Below are 20,992 nucleotides of genomic sequence, written 5' to 3' on the forward strand. Positions count from 1 at the left end.
CTTGCTCATCCAGGAAGTCAAAAAAGTATTTAACCGCCGGCGGGACGGTGGCGCCAGAACAGAGCACACTGCGAAAGAAATCATCCACGAACTGCTGCAGCGTTCCCTGAAAAAACACACAGACAAAAACAAGCTAATTATAGTTTTTTTTTTTAGAAGATCAAGAATAAAAAGTTTCTACTAACTGACAGGTATCACTAAAAGTGTTTCTAACCACCCTGGGCTCTCTAAGGGTGCGTTCATACTTGTCATGTGTGGTTCGATTAAAACGAACCCTGGTGCGATTGCTCGGTTAGTGCGGTTCATTTGAACATGTGTGAACGCTACCAATCCAAATCCTATAGTGCGCACCAAACAAGCGGACCGACACCGCTGAAAAGATGGGTCTCGGTCCACTTCCAAATGAACTCCGGTGCGGTTCGAATGATATATGAACGCAACACGGACCAAAGACATGTAACCGAACCAAAAACAGGAAGATGAGACGCTAAAAAGGACAGAATCCTCACGCATGTCGGTTTTTCTTGTCATAGTCGCGAGTTTGCCCATCAGACGCATGTCTCCACGCAGCAGATCGGTTGTGTGTGTGACGGATGGATTCCTGCCTCTGTTTTGACACCTTTATACATTTTAAAAGCTCTTCACAAGCTCCCAGCTGGCCAAAATACCATCACATGCAGGTTACGCCCACACAACATCACATTCATCTCAGCACACAGTATTTTTTTGGATGTTCGGTAAGTTCAGTCTTAAAATAGGCAATACATCATAAAATCCGACCAGTCAGGTTGTGAACGTGTCCCTATGCCTTTAGGTTCGGCGAAAAAAAATTGCCAATCTGATCTCTAATCAGACCAGGACTCAATGTTTTTGTTTTTTTGGGGTCCGGACCAAACGAACCAAACTAGTGCCAACTAGTTCACACTTTAGTGTGAACGCAACCAAAAAAGTCAAGATCTAGATTTAATGCCAAAAATCCCATAAAAAAGCTTGAACATATACATATATATATATATATATATATATATATATATATATATATATATATATATATATATATATATATATATATATATATATATATATATATTAGGGCTGTCAAACGATTAATCGCGATTAATCGCATACAAAATAAAAGTTTGAGTTTGCCTATTATATGTGGGTGTAATGTGTGTAATTACTATGTATATATAAATACACACAAATTAATGTATATATTTAAGAGAAATATGTTATTTATGTACAAAATAATTTTATTTATATATAATATAAATTATATAAAAATATAAATACATATACTTGTAAATATTTCTCAAATATATACATGAATGTGTTTGTATTTATATATATATATATAATAATTACACACATTACACCCACATATAATAGGCAAACTCAAACTTTTATTTTGTATGCGATTAATCGCGATTAATCGTTTGACAGCCCTAATATATATATTATTTCTGATTCTTTTTTTTTATTATTATTGTATTATTATTATTATTATTATTATTATTTCAGGCAGATTTCAATATTTTTAAATGAAGTACTTTATGTACATTGTATATATGTATGGTTTTTTTAACCCTTTAAATATTTTGAATAAGAAAAAAAAACTTTTTTTGATGGTGAAGCATAAAATATTTCTAATAACTGACAGATATCACTAAAATTGTCTCTAAAAAGCAAAAAAAAAAAAATCTTTTAAAGTTTTGATGCCATGAACCTCAAAAAGGTTGAAGGTTTTTTTTAACTTTTCGGATTTAGTTCATCTTTTCTGCTTATTTTTTTTATTTATTTTATTTTTAATTATTGTAATATTTAATTATTATTATTATCATCATCATTTCAGACAGATTTCAACTTTTTTTAATTTAAGTATTTTTTGAAATGTACGTTGTATATATATATTTATTTAAACAAAAAAAATTGTTTGAAAATTGCTTTTTTTAATGATCAAGTATAAAATGTTTCTAATAACTGACAGATATCACTAAAATTGTCTCTAAAAAGTCAAAAAATCTTTATTTAATTTAATGCCATGAACCACGTAAAAATGTTGAAGACTTTTTTTTGGATTTAGTTCTTTTTTTTAATTTATTTTATTTTTTAATTATTTATAATATTTTATAATAATAATAATAATAATAATAATTATTATTATTATTTCAGATGATTTTCAACATTTTTATGTATTTTGTATATATGTATAACAGGGTTTTAACCCTGCAAACCTCTGGAGATATTATATATTTTGTACATTTTGGGTTTCCGTGTCATATAAATGCAAAATTAGATCCATTCAAATAATCAGTATAACTTTAAATTACGTAAAAAAAAAAAAAAAAAAATGCTACTCTCAAAAACGAACTATCAGCAGCCCTCAATAAAAATGTATATTATATACACTTAATTATTAAAATAAAATAATATATGTAATATTTTTTTTATACATTAAAAATGTGTTTTTAGAAATGTCAAGGCACTTTTTAAGTAAATTATTTGAGGTTCAGGTGACAAAAATGTTTTAAAAAGATCAAATTGCATAAAGTTACCCTATCCAAGTCCTGAAACATAACACAAAAAAAAAAAAAAAACAGCAGAGAAACGTCTCATTTCTTCACACATCAGGCTGCTGGGTCACTGACAGCCACACATGGCTGTTTTCACGCTTTGATCGGCCTGACGGGTGAAGTTACACGCTCACTTGAACGTTTCTCATCTCCGCCGCGCTTTGTTTCTGTCGGCACTGACAGCTTTACGTGCCGCTGAATTACTTCTGTACAAGGTGAAAGACGCGTGAGGTAATTAGCCTCTCTAATCGCCCAATTTACGACGAACGGCCTCCGACACAAGGACATGCGACGAACCAATCAAACAGAATTAGGTGAGTTAAGAGAGCATGTGAGCACTCAGAATAGTTCCTGGAAGTTTATGGAGGTTATTATAATTATTTGACATGCGTCCCACATTAAATACTACTGTAGAATTGGAGTCAATCACAAACTGTAAATCAAAACTGATTTAAAGAAACATTTTTTCTCGTTATTTTAAAGTAGAACGAACAGACAACAATTCCTTCAGTAACAGGAAGTGATGAGTACCTTGACGGAGAGCAGTCGGGTGAGATATATCTCTGTGATGGCTTTGGTCATGGATTTGTCCTTTATGCTGCCTCTCTTAGACTTCATCTCATCCAGCTCGTCAGCCGGTCGCACCAGGTGAAAAACTTTATCATCCTCCAGCAGGGCGTTTCCTGTGAGTTTGGGTGAAGCGAGTGAGACGTGGGTGTAGAAGTGACGTGCCCATCTGAGCATGTACTTCAGAGATGAGTGACAGATAGCACTCAGAGGAAGTTAGAAAATAGACTTTAACTCACTTTCTTCATGGTTATCGTGATTTTGGTCGTACGACTGTTGTGTGTGCTGAACCCTGGAGAGGACCACTGTTGCGTTATCACGTACCTGAAACACACAAAAGGAAGTGACATCACTTTTAGAAATAAAAAACAACACTAGTGTCTTTGCTGAAACAAAAATTAAACGCATTCGATTTGTTCAAAACCCAGTATGCATTTTAAAACATCAGATGCTTTAAAATCTTTCATTTATTATAATTCATTTATTCAAAATAATTTTTAAAAAATTAAATATAAATATTATATGAATTCCTTACAAATGTATTATAAATATTTATATAATTTATAATATTTGTAAATATATATAATGTATATAATTATGTTGTATTATTTTATATATATTTACTTATATATGATTACTATAAATTATATATATATATATATATATATATATATATATATATATATATATATATATAAGTTAATATAAAAAATGCTAAATAGTAAATACATGGTAAATAAAATGTATAAGATATACTGATTCAGATTGCTTCAGATGTAAAAATATGATTATATTATTATTGTAAATATATATAAAATAAAAAAAATATATGTATTTACAATAATTTATATATAAATATTTATATTTTATATTATTTATTTTCTAAATATGTATGCATAATATAAATATTTACTATATATATATACATAAAAATATAAAGTACAACAATTACAATTATTTACATAAATTACAAAAATACATAGTAAAAATAATTTTATTACATAGTAAATACATGGTAAATAAAATTAAAATTGTATATTATTTATTTTCTAAATATATATGCATAATATAAATATTTACAATAATTTTATATATATATATATATATATATATATATATATATATATATATATATATATATATATATATATATATATATAATTTACAACAATTACAATTATTTACATAAATTACAATAATACATAGTAAATATAAAAAATGCTACATAGTAAATACAATTTATAAAATATTATATTTAAATTTATATATGATTATATCATTATTGTAAATATATATAAAATTAAACAAAATTATATTATGTATTTACAATAATTTATATATAAATATTTATATTTTATAATATTTATTTTCTAAATATATATGCATAATATATAAATACATATATTATGAATATAATACATTTGTAATAAATCTATATCATTTTATATATATATTTAATTTTTTTTTATATTTGATGAATAAATGTATTTAGTGCTATCAAACGTCAAATTTATAAATGTTTATATATATATATATATATATATATATATATATATATATATATATATATATATATATATATATATATACATATATAAACATTTATACATTTATAATACATTTATATAATACAAGAAATCGTGTCCACATATAATTTTTCTAAATAATATACATTTATAGTATACATTTAGAAACAAAAAACATGTCTTTGCTGCAACAAAAACAAAGCATGATGTATGCGCTCACGTTATAATGCGCCAACGTATTGATGCGTCTCCACCTGCCCTCCTTCTGTGACGTCACGTCTAGATCTGACAGGGTCTGTCCTGTGGAGCCGGGCCGCCATTCTGTGGAAGAGAGCAGAACACACAACGATAAAGAAAGTGTCATGCTGTACCTGTATGTGAAATCATAAATGATTAAACACACGCTCACTCCCTCACCGAGGGTGACGCTGTCTACTTTGGGTCTCTGAGAGTACGGCAGGTTTTTGTACACCTGCTCGATGATCTTCTCCTTCACCTGAGAGATCGTGTCACAATTCAGCACCTTTACCGGGGTGATGTCAGGCCCCTCCCCCTGCACCAGCACCTGCAGCGTCTGTGGGCAAAGAGCAAACTCATAATACGGAGCTTTTTGTGAACATCCTAGAAAATACTTCTCAATTAAGAAGGGACAAAATCAATTTTCCATCTTCACCATCTTCAATAATTTTGAAAATAACACATACCAGCACAATGTACTCCACATCATCTCCGAGAAGGCCGGTGTCGTTCAGTGTGTATTTGGCTTTCTTAACCTGTGCATCCACCGGCCCCTTTTCAATCTGGTGCTTTATGGCCCTGAAGAGTTTGTAGAGCGGTTCTCCAGCGGAGTCCTGAACAAACACAAGCACTGTTTTTATTCATTCCCCACAGACGACCTGTAAATCAGCTGTGGCTTTGAAGAATTTACAGTTCAAGTGAGTCAGTGACTGAAGTGCTGATTCATGCAGATGAAGAACAGAAGCTGTTTCATTAAACACCATTATCATCGTCATCATCAGTCACACTCATGAATATCAAAGCTTTACTGAAACACTTCGTGAACAGGACAAATCCAAACCGTTCAAGTAATACAACCCATTTAATGTAATGTGAAGTTAAAAGTGTAACTGAAATGTGTTATACTTCCTCCAATCACAGTTCGAAGCCCAGAGCCTCAACCAGGAGTGAGTTTATTAAATGCTGAAACTATACCGTTTGACAAAAGTATGTTTCATCGTATATAACAGTTTTTCATTATAGTAGGTGTTTCAGCACTCTCAGTTTCCAGTCAAAAGATTCGACTTGATCATTAAGTCCTATGGAAGCTTGTTTCTGCCACGAAATTAAAAAAGGTCACTTTTTTTCTAACAATTCAGACTTTTTTTCTCATAATTGCAAGTTTATATCCCACAATTCTGACTTTTTTGCAACTGCAAATTTATATCTCTAAATTCTAACTTTCTCACAACTACAAGTTTATATCTCACAATTGTGACTTTTTTCTTGCAACTACAAGTTTATATCCCACAATTCTGACTTTTTTGCAACTACAAGTTTATATCTCTCAATTCTGACTTTTTTCTTGCAACTACAAGTTTATATCTCACAATTGTGACTTTCTCTCAACTACAAGTTTATATCTCACAATTGTGACTTTCTCTCAACTACAAGTTTATATCTCACAATTGTGACTTTTCTCACAACTACGTTTATCACAATTGGATTTTTTCTCGCAACTACAAGTTTATATCTCACAATTTGATTTTTTCTTGCAACTACAAGTTTATATCCCACAATTCTGACTTTTTTGCAACTACAAGTTTATATCTCTCAATTCTGACTTTTTTCTTGCAACTGCAAGTTTATATCTCACAATTGTGACTTTTCTCACAACTACGTTTATCACAATTTGACTTTTTTCTCGCAACTACAAGTTTATATCTCACAATTTGACTTTTTCTCACAACTGCAAGTTTATATCTCAATTCTGACTTTTTTCTCTCAACTACAAGTTTATCCCTCTCAATTCTGACTTTTTTGCAACTACAAGTTTATATCTCCCAATTTGATTTTTTCTCGCAACTGCAAGTTTATATCTCACAATTCCGACTTTTTTCTCGCAACTACAAGTTTATATCTCACAATTCCAACTTTTTCTCGCAACTACAAGTTTATATCTCACAACTATGACTTTTTTCTCGCAGCTGCAAGTTTAAATCTCACAATTGTGACTTTCTCTCAACTACAAAATTATATCTCTCAATTCTGACTTTTTTGCAACTGCAAGTTTATATCTCACAATTGTGACTTTTTTCTCGCATCTACAAGTTTATACCTCTCAATTCTGACATTTTTCTCGCAACCTAAAGTTTATCTCTAAATTCTGACTTTTCTCTCAAATCTGTTTATATCTCACAATTGTGACTTTTCTCGCAACTACAAGTTTATATCTCACAATTCTGACTTTTTCCTCGCAACTACAAGTTTATATCTCACAATTGTGACTTTTCTCGCAACTACAAGTTTATATCTCACAATTGTGACTTTCTCTCAACTACAAGTTTATATCTCACAATTGTGACTTTTCTCACAACTACGTTTATCACAATTGGATTTTTTCTCGCAACTACAAGTTTATATCCCACAATTCTGACTTTTTTCTCGCAACTACAAGTTTATATTCCACAATTTGATTTTTTCTTGCAACTACAAGTTTATATCCCACAATTCTGACTTTTTTCTCGCAACTACAAGTTTATATTCCACAATTTGATTTTTTCTTGCAACTACAAGTTTATATTCCACAATTCTGACTTTTTTGCAACTACAAGTTTATATCTCTCAATTCTGACTTTTTTCTTGCAACTGCAAGTTTATATCTCACAATTGTGACTTTTCTCACAACTACAAGTTTATATCTCACAATTGTGACTTTTTCACGCATCTACAAGTTTATATCTCTCAATTCTGACATTTTTCTGGCAACAAGTTTATATCTCTAAATTCTGACTTTTCTCTCAAATCTGCAAGTTTATATCTCACAATTGTGACTTTTTTTCTCACAACTACAAGTTTATATCTCACAATTGTGACTTTTTTTCTCACAACTACAAGTTTATATCTCACAATTTGACTTTTTCTCACAACTACAAGTTTATATCTCACAATTGTGACTTTTTTTCTCACAACTACAAGTTTATATCTCACAATTGTGACTTTTTTTCTCACAACTGCAAGTTTATATCTCACAATTGTGACTTTCTCTCAACTACAAGTTTATATCTCACAATTCTGACTTTTTTTCTCACAACTGCAAGTTTATATCTCACAATTCTGACATTTTTCTCGCAACCTAAAGTTTATCTCTAAATTCTGACTTTTCTCTCAAATCTGTTTATATCTCACAATTGTGACTTTTTTCTCACAACTACAAGTTTATATCTCACAATTGTGACTTTTTCACGCATCTACAAGTTTATATCTCTCAATTCTGACTTTTTTATGGCAACAGCGAGATTATATGTCACACAATTCTGACTTTTTTTTGCATCTATGAGTTTATATCTCACTGTGACGAGCAGAGCGGGGCAAGAGCTGTGAGAACGGCGCAAGGGATAATGTTCCTCAGCTGCGCGTTGCACCAGTCTCGTATCTTTCACGGAGGAGCTCTGGAAGCATAAAGGAGGAGCGATGACAGTGAAGGACGAGAGAGGACTTGTGGCCTGTGCCCGGTTGCATAAAGCACCTTAAGTTTTTCCCTTAAGTATGACACTTAAGGTGTGATTTCCCCTTAACTAAGGGAATGACTTAAGGGTGTTGCATATAATCTCTTAAACTGTTCTCTTAGGTAAGGGAAACCGTTAAGTGTTTAACGACAGCATCCCAGGTTTTGCCGTTAAAAAATTCTACTGTTGCCATGGACACGTTATTTGTTAATACGTATCGTGGTAAGTTTTCACAGAAAACAACATAATATGGATAAGGAAAACAAAAAAAGAAAACCAAATATGAAAGAGACGAGAAACTCAAATTGATTGTTTACTCAAAATTGAGATTTCTGCCGTCATTCACTCACCCTGACACCCTCATGTCGTTCCAAACCCATAAGACTTTCATTCATCTTTGGATAACAAATAAAGATATTTTTAATATTCTCTCATCATTTATGTCCATTTATTGAAAGACATCCATATGATTACGGCTGTGTCGGAAGCTCAAATGTGCGCGCAAGAACCAATGAGGTTTGTTTTTGCGTGTGATGCACGCACGTTTGCGCTTCCGTTGACCATATAAGATATGTTATATTTCATCAATGTTTATGTGAATAAACCGCTAAAGTACAATTTGTCTATCATATAAAGCGGCCGATCGTGGCACGTTATACGACTTGGATTGAACCTGCTCACTCTGTGTAACACTTAAGGTGAAGTTTTACGAACCTTACGATATACTTAGGGAAATGATGGTTAAGGGGCTTTATGCAACACTTACGCATTACTTAAGTGAAAAATATATACTTAAGGGAAATTCTTAAGGGTTTATGTCGTTTCGCCTAAAGAAACCCTTAAGTAACACTTAACGGTTATTTTCTGCAACACCCTTAAGTTTAAGGGAAACATAAGGGCGATCTTAAGGGAAAATTACACTTAAGGTGCTTTATGCAACCGGGCACTGGCCTGGTCCTCTCTTATCCTTCACTGTCGTTGCTCCCCTTTTATGCTTCCGGAGCTCCATGAGAGATACGAGACCGGTGCAACGCACAACTGACGCTCATTACCACTTGCACCTCGCTGCTCTCGCCCCGCCCTGCTCGTCACACCCACAATTCTGACTGTTTTCACGCAATTGTGAGTTTATAAGAAAAAAGTCAGAATTGTGAGATAAAAAGTCACAATTACCTTTTTAATTTTTTAATTCTGTGGTGAAAAACAAGCTTCTATAAAATCCTGATGTAGTGTGAAATGAAATATGAGTGAATCTTTATGAATGTGCTTCCTGTTTGATATTTTACCTTTAGGTACTGATAAAGACAGATGGACATCCAGTTACTCAGCATCCTTTCCACCACCGTCTCAGACCTGCGGAGACACACACACACACACACACACACACACACACACACACACACATGTTTGTTTTTGTGAATTGTGGGGACTTTCCATAGACTTCAATGCATTTTACACTGAACAAACTGTACATTCTATCCCCCTACCCTGCCCCTACCCCTAAACCTAACCCTCACAGGAAACTGTGCAAACTTTTACTTTTTCACAAAAACTCATTCTATATGATTTATAAACCCATTTACATTGTGGGGACCGCTGGCTGGTCCCCACGATGTAGGTGAACTCAGGTTTATATTACATCATGGGGACATTTGGTCCCCACAATGTAATATAAACAAAAGCACACACACACACACACACACACACACACACACACACACACACACACACACACACACACACACACACACACACACACACACACACACACACACACACACACACACACACACACACACACACACACACACACACACACACACACACACACACACAGAGAGACACACACATATTATTTTCTATTACAAAACTGACAGTTACGGCTCTGAAATCTTGGAAGAGTCACATTTAAAGCTGTTATTTAATCTGATCTGTCAGTTAAACACTTTAATAACACAGCAGTAAGGCTAATGAACTTCATTACATGACAGAAGAATTGTATTATGATTACTATGAATAATAACCAAAGTTATTTATTGAACATTGATGTGTTTTTTTATTATGTTGCGGTTGCTGCCTCTTAATGAAAGCAATAAGCCACTTGAGGCTGTACATTACAGTGATTTTAAATGGGTTCTGCTTCAACAACACTCCTTAACTGTGGTAAGATCACTATAACGCACGCCTCGAGTGGCTTACTGCTTTAATAAACACTTGTACACTAATTTGAGTCAATAACAAACAATGATAATTAGCATTAGCACCCAACTATGACAATCAAACAAGCATGTGAACATGGTGCTGGTGAGTGTTGTGCATGCGGATGGTTTTAGTGTCTTTGGGACAGTGAGGTTTGTGTTTATTCTTACAGAGACAGATTTTGACTAACATGACATGTTTTATATGATATTTAGTGGCAGATAAATCTGAAATGTGAACAGTTGATTAAAAAAATAGCACGAGAAAGACTATTCTGATGTATCAAGACTAGGCTTTGTGGCCATAATGTCTGTCCATTCAATATTACATTTACTCATTAAAAATATAACTGTCTCACAGTTGTGCTTGAGGATGTTTACTTGTCTTTAACTGCCTCAAACTAAAACTATAATATGTATATATATATATATATATATATATATATATATATATATATATATATATATATATATATATATATATATATATATATATATATATATAATTCAATGCACCCAACTTCAAAAATAAAACTTCATATGGGAAATCTAGCGACTAGTGCACTTTCTAGCAACCTTATAAAGGTGAATCTCATGAAAACCTGTCAAAAATATTCAAGTAAGTCAAAACACAAGCAATGAAATGTATTTCACATAAAGAAAATGACGACTGTTGTTAGAACCTTTAAGTATATTTTTCATTGTAACATTTTTCTTCCATTTTCGTTACTTAAAGCAAAAATTTTATTCCTCCGATGCAAATTATTATTATTTTTTAAAAATCACTGTATTAAACGTAATGATAATCTAAAAGAAAATGACTTTAAAATAATACAAATAATAAATTAAAATAAAATGATAATAATGTCATGACTTGAAAATGTTCCTTATGAGAATAAACCAAACTGAACTTTCTTTCCTGAAATGTATTAAGTAAAACTAAGACTATTATTTTTCTATAATAATTTATTATTATTATATAATATAACAACAATTCTAATAATATTCTAATAATATTTTTTAAATAATAACATTTTTTTGTAATAAAAAAAAGCTGAAAATAAAAAAAAATAAAAAAATATATAATTATTAAATGAGAATCATAAAACTTAAATAGAAAATTGGAAATATTTCCCAGGCAACTAACTGAAATAAATATGTTCAAGTTAAAGTACTAAAATTACAAAAACTTATACTGAAATAAAAGCTAAATACAAGAAATAATAAATAATAAAGAAATAATAAAAATGACAAAAGCAACAACATAACTAATTCAAAATACTTAATAAAACCCATTCATCCTGACTCCCAGAAGTTGCATAAAGCCAGCCAATCAGTTTGCAGACTGCGGATTTGAAAAATTCTTGCCATTTTAGCCATTAGTATCTTGGGTCAGACGTGGTCTCACCTGCGGAGCAGCAGTTTAGGATTCTTGCTGTGAACGTAATCCTCCATGAGTCCCAGCAGAAGCGTCCTCATGATGTCTGTGTAATACTCCAGTTTACCGTGAAGCGCTACAGTCAGCAGAGAGGCGAAATACACTTTGGCCCTGGCGTTAAAATCCGGGCGGCCCTCCAGCGTTCTGATAAACTTCACACACACACACAAGGAGATTACAGTTTACAAACACTAATTAAATAAAATCGACTTTCCTGTATGATTAAAACTGGAGCATTCATGTTTACATCTTAAACAAGCGTCTTGTTATACTCTAATGATTATTTTGTTTAATACTGTCTGGTTATGAATGACTTTTGTGTGTTGTGCATAACCATATAAACACTGGGGAGATAATTACAGGTCAGTCTTGGTTGTTTATGTGTATACATGTGTGTCATTAGATGAAAATGTTTAATTGTGTTTGGGCCATGAATATAAAAGACTTTAATGAGAGCGCAGGAGCTGATTGAGTCCTCTGGGGCCCTTTTAGTGTCATTGGGTATAATTGAGCGATTGTCTGCGTGATGTCTATAGGGCTCCATCACTGATGCATGTATTTGTCTGAGAAACTCCCGACAATTATTGTAAAATATTAATTTACTGACCATTCTCGCTATTAACTGCAGGGAACAGTTTAAAATGAGTAGGTGAAGACATGTAGATGTCTATAAATGCATCATAATTATAGTGTGTGTGTGTGTTTCATACATTGATGAGGAAGGTTTTGCTATTGAGCAGGTTGGAGAACTGGTTCAGTGCCTGGGTGACCGTAGCCCTGCGGGATTCTGGGATATCCAGTTTGCCGGTGATCATGACGTCATTGGCGCCATCCTTAGAGGGCAGGAAGAAGACACGGTCCGTGTAGGTCTTGTAGTCCAGGAACGGGATCCGGCCCTCGCTTATGTCGTTAGTGTGGTCCTCCATTTCGATCATCAGATCTGCACAGGAAACGACAGAATCAACGTCAGCTTCAAACTCGACACTTCAAATCCAGGTGAACTTACACAATCAGTTCTGATGTTTTAATTTGTACGTGTTAAAATCACAATACAATCTGAAATTGGCAGAAAAACCGTCGATAAAAATAAATAAATATATAAAAATAAAATAGATGGAAGGATAGATAAACAGTTGATAAATAAATAAAATAAATTAAAACAAATAAATACATAAATAAACAGTTGATATATTAAATAAATAAATAAATAAATAAGTGGAAGGATAGATAAAGAATAGATTAATTGATAAATATATAGATGGATGGATAAATAGTTTATATATATATATATATATATATATATATATATATATATATATATATATATATGTGAAAAAATATATAAAAATAAATAAATAGGTGGATGGGCAGAAAAACAGTCGATAAAAATAAATAAATAAATATATAAAAAAAAAATAGATGGAAGGATAGATAAACAGTTGATAAATAAATAAAATAAATTAAAACAAATAAATACATAAATAAACAGTTGATATATTAAATAAATAAATAAATAAATAAATAAGTGTAAGGATAGATAAAGAATAGATTAATTGATAAATATATAGATGGATGGATAAATAGTTTATATATATATTAAATAATATATTGATATATTAAATAAAAATAGGTGAATGGATAGATAAACAATGGATTAATTGATAAATAAATAAAATTGAATAAATAAATAAATAAATAAATAAATAAATAAATAGATAAACAGTTAATAGACAAATTAAAAAAATAAATAGTTAATAGATAAAATAAATAAATGGCCAGATAATGATTGAGAAATAAAAACTAGGTTGATAGATGGATAAAGAATGGATTATTTGATAAATAAAAAAATGAATAGGTGGATGGGCAGAAAACAGTCAATAAAATAAGTAAATAAATAAATAAAAATAAATAAGATAAAAAAGATTAATTGGATAAATAAATAGGTAGACTGATAGATAAACAATTTAATAAATAAATAAATAAATAGGTGGATGAATAAAAAATTGATTAATTGATAAATAAATAGCTGGAAGGGTAGATAAACAATTAATTATTTGATGAATAAATAAATCAGCTACTCTCTAAATAGCATACATAGTGTCATCCAACAACGAACTAGTTAATTAGTCGGGTCAACTAGCTTTAGATTTTCTTATTAATAATTTTTTATATTTTTAGTGTCCGTGTGTAATTAACATGCTGACAGCGTGATTTAGCCATTAGACAGTTTGCAATTCAAGAAGTTACTGAAGCCACACACATGGAGACAGATATCTTCAATGAATAGTTGACTAATATAAGTCAGACATGTAATATTTCTGTTGCTGTTTTCCATCTTAAATCATCTGTTGCCATGCTAAAAACACCCCTGTTGCCATGGTAACGGGATTATACATGCATGTGTGACCTGTGAACTCCTTTTTGCAGCGGTCACGAACACTCTCTTCCAGATTCTCCAGCTGATGCTTCACTTTCTCGTACTCTCGCTCTGCCTGCTGGCTCTTCCTCCTACACAGAGATGATCAGATGAATTCATGAATTCATTACATGAAACATTCACTCTGATGAACACCTCAAGGGCATTGTGGGAAGTGCAGTTCTTCTTTTTAACCTGTAGCAGACGACGGAGATGGCGATAATCAGCAGCATGGGAACGACCACTGCCGGGATGATGATGGGCAACGGGAGACTGTACTTCCGCTCGTACCGAACAGAGCCAACCAACCACTCGCCGTTGCCAAACTTAATCTGAGAGAGAGAGAAAGACTGTATTAATGGATGGATGGATAAATGAATGAACAGATAAATAGGTGGATGGATGGACATAAATAGATAGTTGGGTGAATGAACAGATAAATAAAAGTGGATGGATAGATGAATAATGGATGGATGGAACTAAAAATATATAAATTACATAAAATAAATTTGGATGGGTAAACAAACAAATGTGGATAAATAAATAGGCAGATGGATGGATGAATAAATAAATGGATGAATGAATGAATGAATGAATACAGTATGTGGTGGAAGGATATATAAATGTATACAACAATAAATGTGGAAGATACACAAAAATAAACGTGGATATATGAAAAATGTATAAATAAATAGGTGGATTAACGAATGAATTAATTAATAAGTAGGTGAATGCATAGATAAACGGACAGATGGAGCATAAAATATATATTTTTAATAACATTAAATAAAATAGAAAAAATATTTTAATAGATGAATAATGCATCTATATTTAATAGATGGACAGATAAATGGACTGATGGATCTATATAAAAAAAATACAAATAATTATAAAATATATAAGAACTTTATTTGACTGTTTAATAACAACTATTTATTAAAAAATAAAAAATATAAAGAAACAAACAGATGAATAGATAAATAGGTGGATGGATGTTTAATTATATAAATAAACAAAAACAAATGGATGGTTGGTTGGATAAATAAATAAACAAATATAAATAAATGGGAGAAGAGATGGATAAATAGATGAACAAGTGGACAGATAGATAAATGATAGATGGTTTTTAAATAAAATATAACAATGTATATTTAATAATATATAATATAATATATGGATGAATATGTGTCTGGAAGGATGGATGGATATGTGGCTAGAAGGATGGAAGGATGAATGGATGGATGGATGGAAGGATGGATATGTGACTGGATGGATGGATGGAAGGATATATGGATGAATATGTGGCTAGAAGGATGGAAGGATGAATGAATGGATGGATGAATATGTGGCTACAAGGATATATGGATGAATGAATGGATGGATGGATGGATGAATATGTGGCTGGCTGGATGGATGGATATGTGGCTAGAAGAATGAATGGATGGAAGGATGATGGATGGATGGATGAATGTGACCAGAAGGATGGATGGATGGATATGTGGCTGGATGGATGGATGGATGGAAGGATATACGGATGAATATGTGGCTAGAAGGATGTATGGATGAATGAATGGATGGATGGATGAATATGTGGCTAGAAAGATATATGGATGAATGAATGAATGGATGGATGAATGGATGGATGGATGGATGAATATGTGGCTGGGTGGATGGATGGATATGTGGTTAGAAGAATGAATGGATGGATGGATGGATATGTGGCTGGATGGATGGATGGAAGGATATATGGATGAATATGTGGCTAGAAGGATGGAAGGATGAATGAATGGATGGATGAATATGTGGCTACAAGGATATATGGATGAATGAATGGATGGATATTTGGCTAGAAGGGTGGAAGGATGAATGGATGGATGGATGAATATGGGGCTAGAAAGATATATGGATGAATGAATGGATGGATGGATGGATGAATATGTGGCTGGCTGGATGGATGGATATGTGGCTAGAAGAATGAATGGATGGAAGGATGATGGATGGATGGATGAATGTGACCAGAAGGATGGATGGATGGATGGATATGTGGCTGGATGGATGGATGGATGGAAGGATATACGGATGAATATGTGGCTAGAAGGATGTATGGATGAATGAATGGATGGATGGATGAATATGTGGCTAGAAAGATATATGGATGAATGAATGAATGGATGGATGAATGGATGGATGGATGGATGAATATGTGGCTGGGTGGATGGATGGATATGTGGTTAGAAGAATGAATGGATGGATGGATGGATATGTGGCTGGATGGATGGATGGAAGGATATATGGATGAATATGTTGCTAGAAGGATATATGGATGAATGAATGGATATACGGATGAATATTTGGCTAGAAGGGTGGAAGGATGAATGGATGGATGGATGAATATGTGGCTAGAAAGATATATGGATGAATGAATGAATGAATGGATGGATGAATGGATGGATGGATGAATATGTGGCTAGAAAGATATATGGATGAATGAATGGATGGATGAATGGATGGATGGATGAATATGTGGCTGGCTGGATGGATGGAAGGATATATGGATGAATATGTGGCTAGAAGGATATATGGATGAATGAATGGATGGATGGAAGGATGGATATTTGGCTAGAAGGGTGGAAGGATGAATGGATGGATGGATGAATATGTGGCTAGAAGGATATATGGATGAATGAATGGATGGATGGATGGATGGATGGATGAATATGTGGCTAGAAGGATATATGGATGAATGAATGGATGGATGGATGGATGGATGGATATTTGGCTAGAAGGGTGGAAGGATGAATGGATGGATGGATGAATATGTGGCTAGAAGGATGAATGGATGGATGGATGGATGGAAGGATATATGGATGAATATGTGGCTAGAAGGATGGAAGGATGAATGGATGGTTGAATAGAGAGAAGGATAAAGGGATGGATGGTGTTCTCTCACCAGCAGGTCCAGCGGGTCGGAGCCGGTGTCTCTCCTCTGTCTCTTGGAGCGAGCTCTGGGTGTGGTCGACGGCGGGTCCAGGAATAATTTATCGTCCTGGAGCGTGTTGACGTTACACTGAACATCACCCACAAACGCCTGCGCCTCCTTCGCCGTCATGGCTTTGGAAAACCCCCGGCCCTGAGACACCAAAGCATGTTTACAGGCGTGAAACCCTCCGTCTGATTCACGTGTGGAGCGGATACTCACGGTGACGATGATCATGCTGTTCTCAGTGATCACAGTCTTGCTGAGCCGATCGAACGTGGGGTCGGCGTGATACTCGAACGGCGTCAGCTCCGTCAGGATGTTATCTAGCTGCACGTACGTCCTGAAGAACTGAGACTCGTTGACCGTAGGGGACAGGAACACGATCACGGTGTCGTTTTTGTGCTTGAAGCTCTCAACAAACTGAGAAAGAAAGAGATTGAGTTCTGTGAATTTAACTGAACCAAATCTCCTCAGTTTTCTTTTCCCAGCAGCCTTTGCGAGCACATGGACCAAAAGCCCTCAGACAGCAAAACCGTTGAGGAACAGATTTCACTGCTGCTGGGAAATCAATTGATATTCTGAGGGGGAGCAGCAAAAGTCCCTAAAAGTGGGGGCGGAAAATCTGTTAGATAGACAGATGGAGAAAGAGCGATGGAAGCAGCGTGAGCGCTTGAGAAAGGTCTGGAGTACAAAAGCTTCTCCTCAGATAAGGGAGATGAAATGAAGCGTTCATCAAGTTTTTCGTTAGATAAACACTCGTTTAATCTCCGTCTCGTTGAGCGCTTCAGGTCAGAGCAGCTCTCGTCATTTCAATCAGAACCCGAGCGAGTCATGCGAGATGGAAACTCAACAGCGAGAAGAGATGAAACGAAAAACAAACAGCAAGTGATGTTTTCCTTGAGAGCTTCTGAAGGTTTCTCACTCACCTCCTCCGGGACGCCTGGTTCGGACCATTCTCCAGCGGACGCCACCACCCTGAGAGTCGCTTTCTGGACCAGGTCAAATCCAGAACCGACCACCAGGATTTTTCTGCCACCACTGAAATATATATATATACTAAGTTACACTGCAGAAAGGCAGCAATATATAAATATATTAAAATTAAAATAATAAAGTCATTATTTATATAAAAAATAGTAAGTTATATAAATTATTTACAGTATCTCACATAAATTCTGTGTATCACTCTCTATATGAAATATATTAAATACACAAAAAAGTTCATACAATATTTATAATTTTATTCTATATGTTAATAATACTAAATAATGTATAATATAATATTATATATTTAAATATGTATAAAAAGTTAATATAAAACGTAGTAATAAAATATTTTTATGATAGAAATTCATTTTTATTATAAATATATAACATTAAATAAAGATTTAATTATATATATATATATATATATATATATATATATATATATATATATATATATATATATATATATATATAACACTAATTAAAATATTTATAGAAATAATATAAATGTTATACACATTATACAAGTTAGTAATACAAAATAATATATCTAAAATATATAATATTATATTATATATACAAATTTTGTTTAAAATATAGAAAAAGTTAATACAAAATAATAAATTAAAACATTCATAATATCAATATAATAATCATAAATACTTCATCTTTTTAATTAGTATTTAACAATAATATTATAAAAAATATTATTATTTATATATTAAAATGTATTCAAAAAAAATATATATAAATATATATATATATATATATATATATATATATATATATATAAAAATATCATATTTATAAATTAAAATGTATTTTAAAATATAGAAAAACTTAATACAAAATAATACATTAAATTTTATAAAATAAAAAAATAATAAATAAAACATTCATAATATCAATATAATAATCATATATACTTCATCTTTTTATTAGTATTTAACAATAATATTATAAAAATATTATTATTTATATATTAAAATGTATTTAAAAATATATATATATATATAAATATATCATATTTATAAATTAAAATTTATTTTAAAATATAGAAAAACTTAATACAAAATAATAAATTTAAACATTCATAATATAAATATAATAATCATATATACGTTATCTTTTTATTAATATTTAACAATAATATTATAAAAAATATTAAAATGTATTAAAAAAGTTAATATATATGACACAATAATAAATTAAAATATTCATAATATCAATATAATTATCATATATACTTCTAGTCTTTTTTATTAGCATTTAACTAATATATATATATATATATATATATATATATATATATATATATATATATATATATATATATATATATATATATATGTAAAAATATATTATATTTATAAATTAAAAAATATTTTAAAATATAGAAAAAGTTAATATACAAAGAAAATTCATAATTTCAATATAATAATCATATACTTCTAGTCTTTTTATTAGTATTTAACAGTAATATATATATATAAAATATATAATATTATTTATATATTAAAATATAGAAAAAGTTAATATACAAAATAATAATAAATTAAAATATTCATAATATCAATATAATAATAATATATACTTTGAGTCTTTTATATTAGTATTTAACAATACAATACAATACCTAATGGTACATTCAATGAAAAGTAAAAAATTACAGATTATTACAGTCTGTAATTTAATTATTTAATTAATTACAGTCTCAATTTAACCCTCCCACTCAAAGGAATATAACTATAATATAATATAAAACCAATTACCACACCCTATATTCAAGGGGAAAATAAATACATAAATACACATTTTAATTATAAATACAAAACTATATCAAATAATTATAAGCATTATACAAAATAAATAAAATATCTAATTTATTGAGATAAAAATGTACTTCCAAAAATATGAAATGTCCTAATCTAAATAATATCTAAATATAAAGCAGTATTCATAAGTGTACAAATGAGGGTAATGATGTAAGAATGGCTATCTGGGCACTGGATGCCATTTTTTCTGGCAAACAGAACTGACCAGATGAAGCTGCTCTTGGGTTGATAGTCAGACACAGAGGGGTTGTTGGAGAACTCAAAGGCCCGCTTGATGCTGACTGTGGTCTGTGAGCCGTAATGAACTCTGACGTCCAGGAGGGGTGACGGAACCGTATCGCCCAGATACTCAGACACTTTACAGGTAATCCGATCTCCAAAGCTCTCACTAACAGAGACAGAGATTAAAAAATTTACCTAAAAATGGCAAATCTAATGAAATGACAGAAACTACATTTCCCATGATGCACTCACACTCTGCAGGGCACGTCGCCCACGAAGATCTGAAGGTCTTCTTTTGAAGCTGTGTTCAGGCCCCTCCCACTAATAGTCAGGACGGTTCCTCCTGCTTTAGGACCTCGATTAGGAGACACCATGTCTGCTATGGGGTCCTACAGAGAAAATTAATCATATTTAGAGGTCGAGGAACTAAACACTGAACGTTTAAGCCGTTCATTTCCATGACAACGGCATTTTGGACACAAATGTTTATAAATATATTTGGCTGCGTGAGATTCTCCACCTTTG

General features: G+C 31.8%; 1 protein-coding gene across 5 annotated transcripts in view; it reads right to left on the bottom strand.

Annotated features, from left to right (window-relative positions):
• Nucleotides 1–20,992, bottom strand: part of plxnb2b (plexin b2b) — a 195,003-nt gene that overhangs the window by 6,686 nt on the left and 167,325 nt on the right. For all 5 annotated transcript variants that reach the window (XM_067379119.1, XM_067379118.1, XM_067379115.1 and 2 more), the window contains 16 exons: nt 20,720–20,856; nt 20,451–20,633; nt 18,350–18,461; nt 17,643–17,843; nt 17,394–17,573; nt 14,639–14,775; nt 14,435–14,535; nt 12,738–12,967; nt 11,998–12,179; nt 9,678–9,744; nt 5,371–5,517; nt 5,084–5,240; nt 4,887–4,987; nt 3,380–3,464; nt 3,105–3,256; nt 1–106 (listed from right to left, as the gene is read on the bottom strand). The exon at nt 1–106 is cut by the window's left edge and continues 55 nt beyond it. In XM_067379119.1, the coding sequence (XP_067235220.1) occupies nt 1–106; nt 3,105–3,256; nt 3,380–3,464; nt 4,887–4,987; nt 5,084–5,240; nt 5,371–5,517; nt 9,678–9,744; nt 11,998–12,179; nt 12,738–12,967; nt 14,435–14,535; nt 14,639–14,775; nt 17,394–17,573; nt 17,643–17,843; nt 18,350–18,461; nt 20,451–20,633; nt 20,720–20,856 (2,278 nt within the window). The remainder of the gene's footprint in view (nt 107–3,104; nt 3,257–3,379; nt 3,465–4,886; nt 4,988–5,083; nt 5,241–5,370; nt 5,518–9,677; nt 9,745–11,997; nt 12,180–12,737; nt 12,968–14,434; nt 14,536–14,638; nt 14,776–17,393; nt 17,574–17,642; nt 17,844–18,349; nt 18,462–20,450; nt 20,634–20,719; nt 20,857–20,992) is intronic.

The sequence above is a fragment of the Chanodichthys erythropterus genome, chromosome 24 (genome assembly GCF_024489055.1).
Source record: "Chanodichthys erythropterus isolate Z2021 chromosome 24, ASM2448905v1, whole genome shotgun sequence".
NCBI lineage: Eukaryota > Metazoa > Chordata > Actinopteri > Cypriniformes > Xenocyprididae > Chanodichthys > Chanodichthys erythropterus.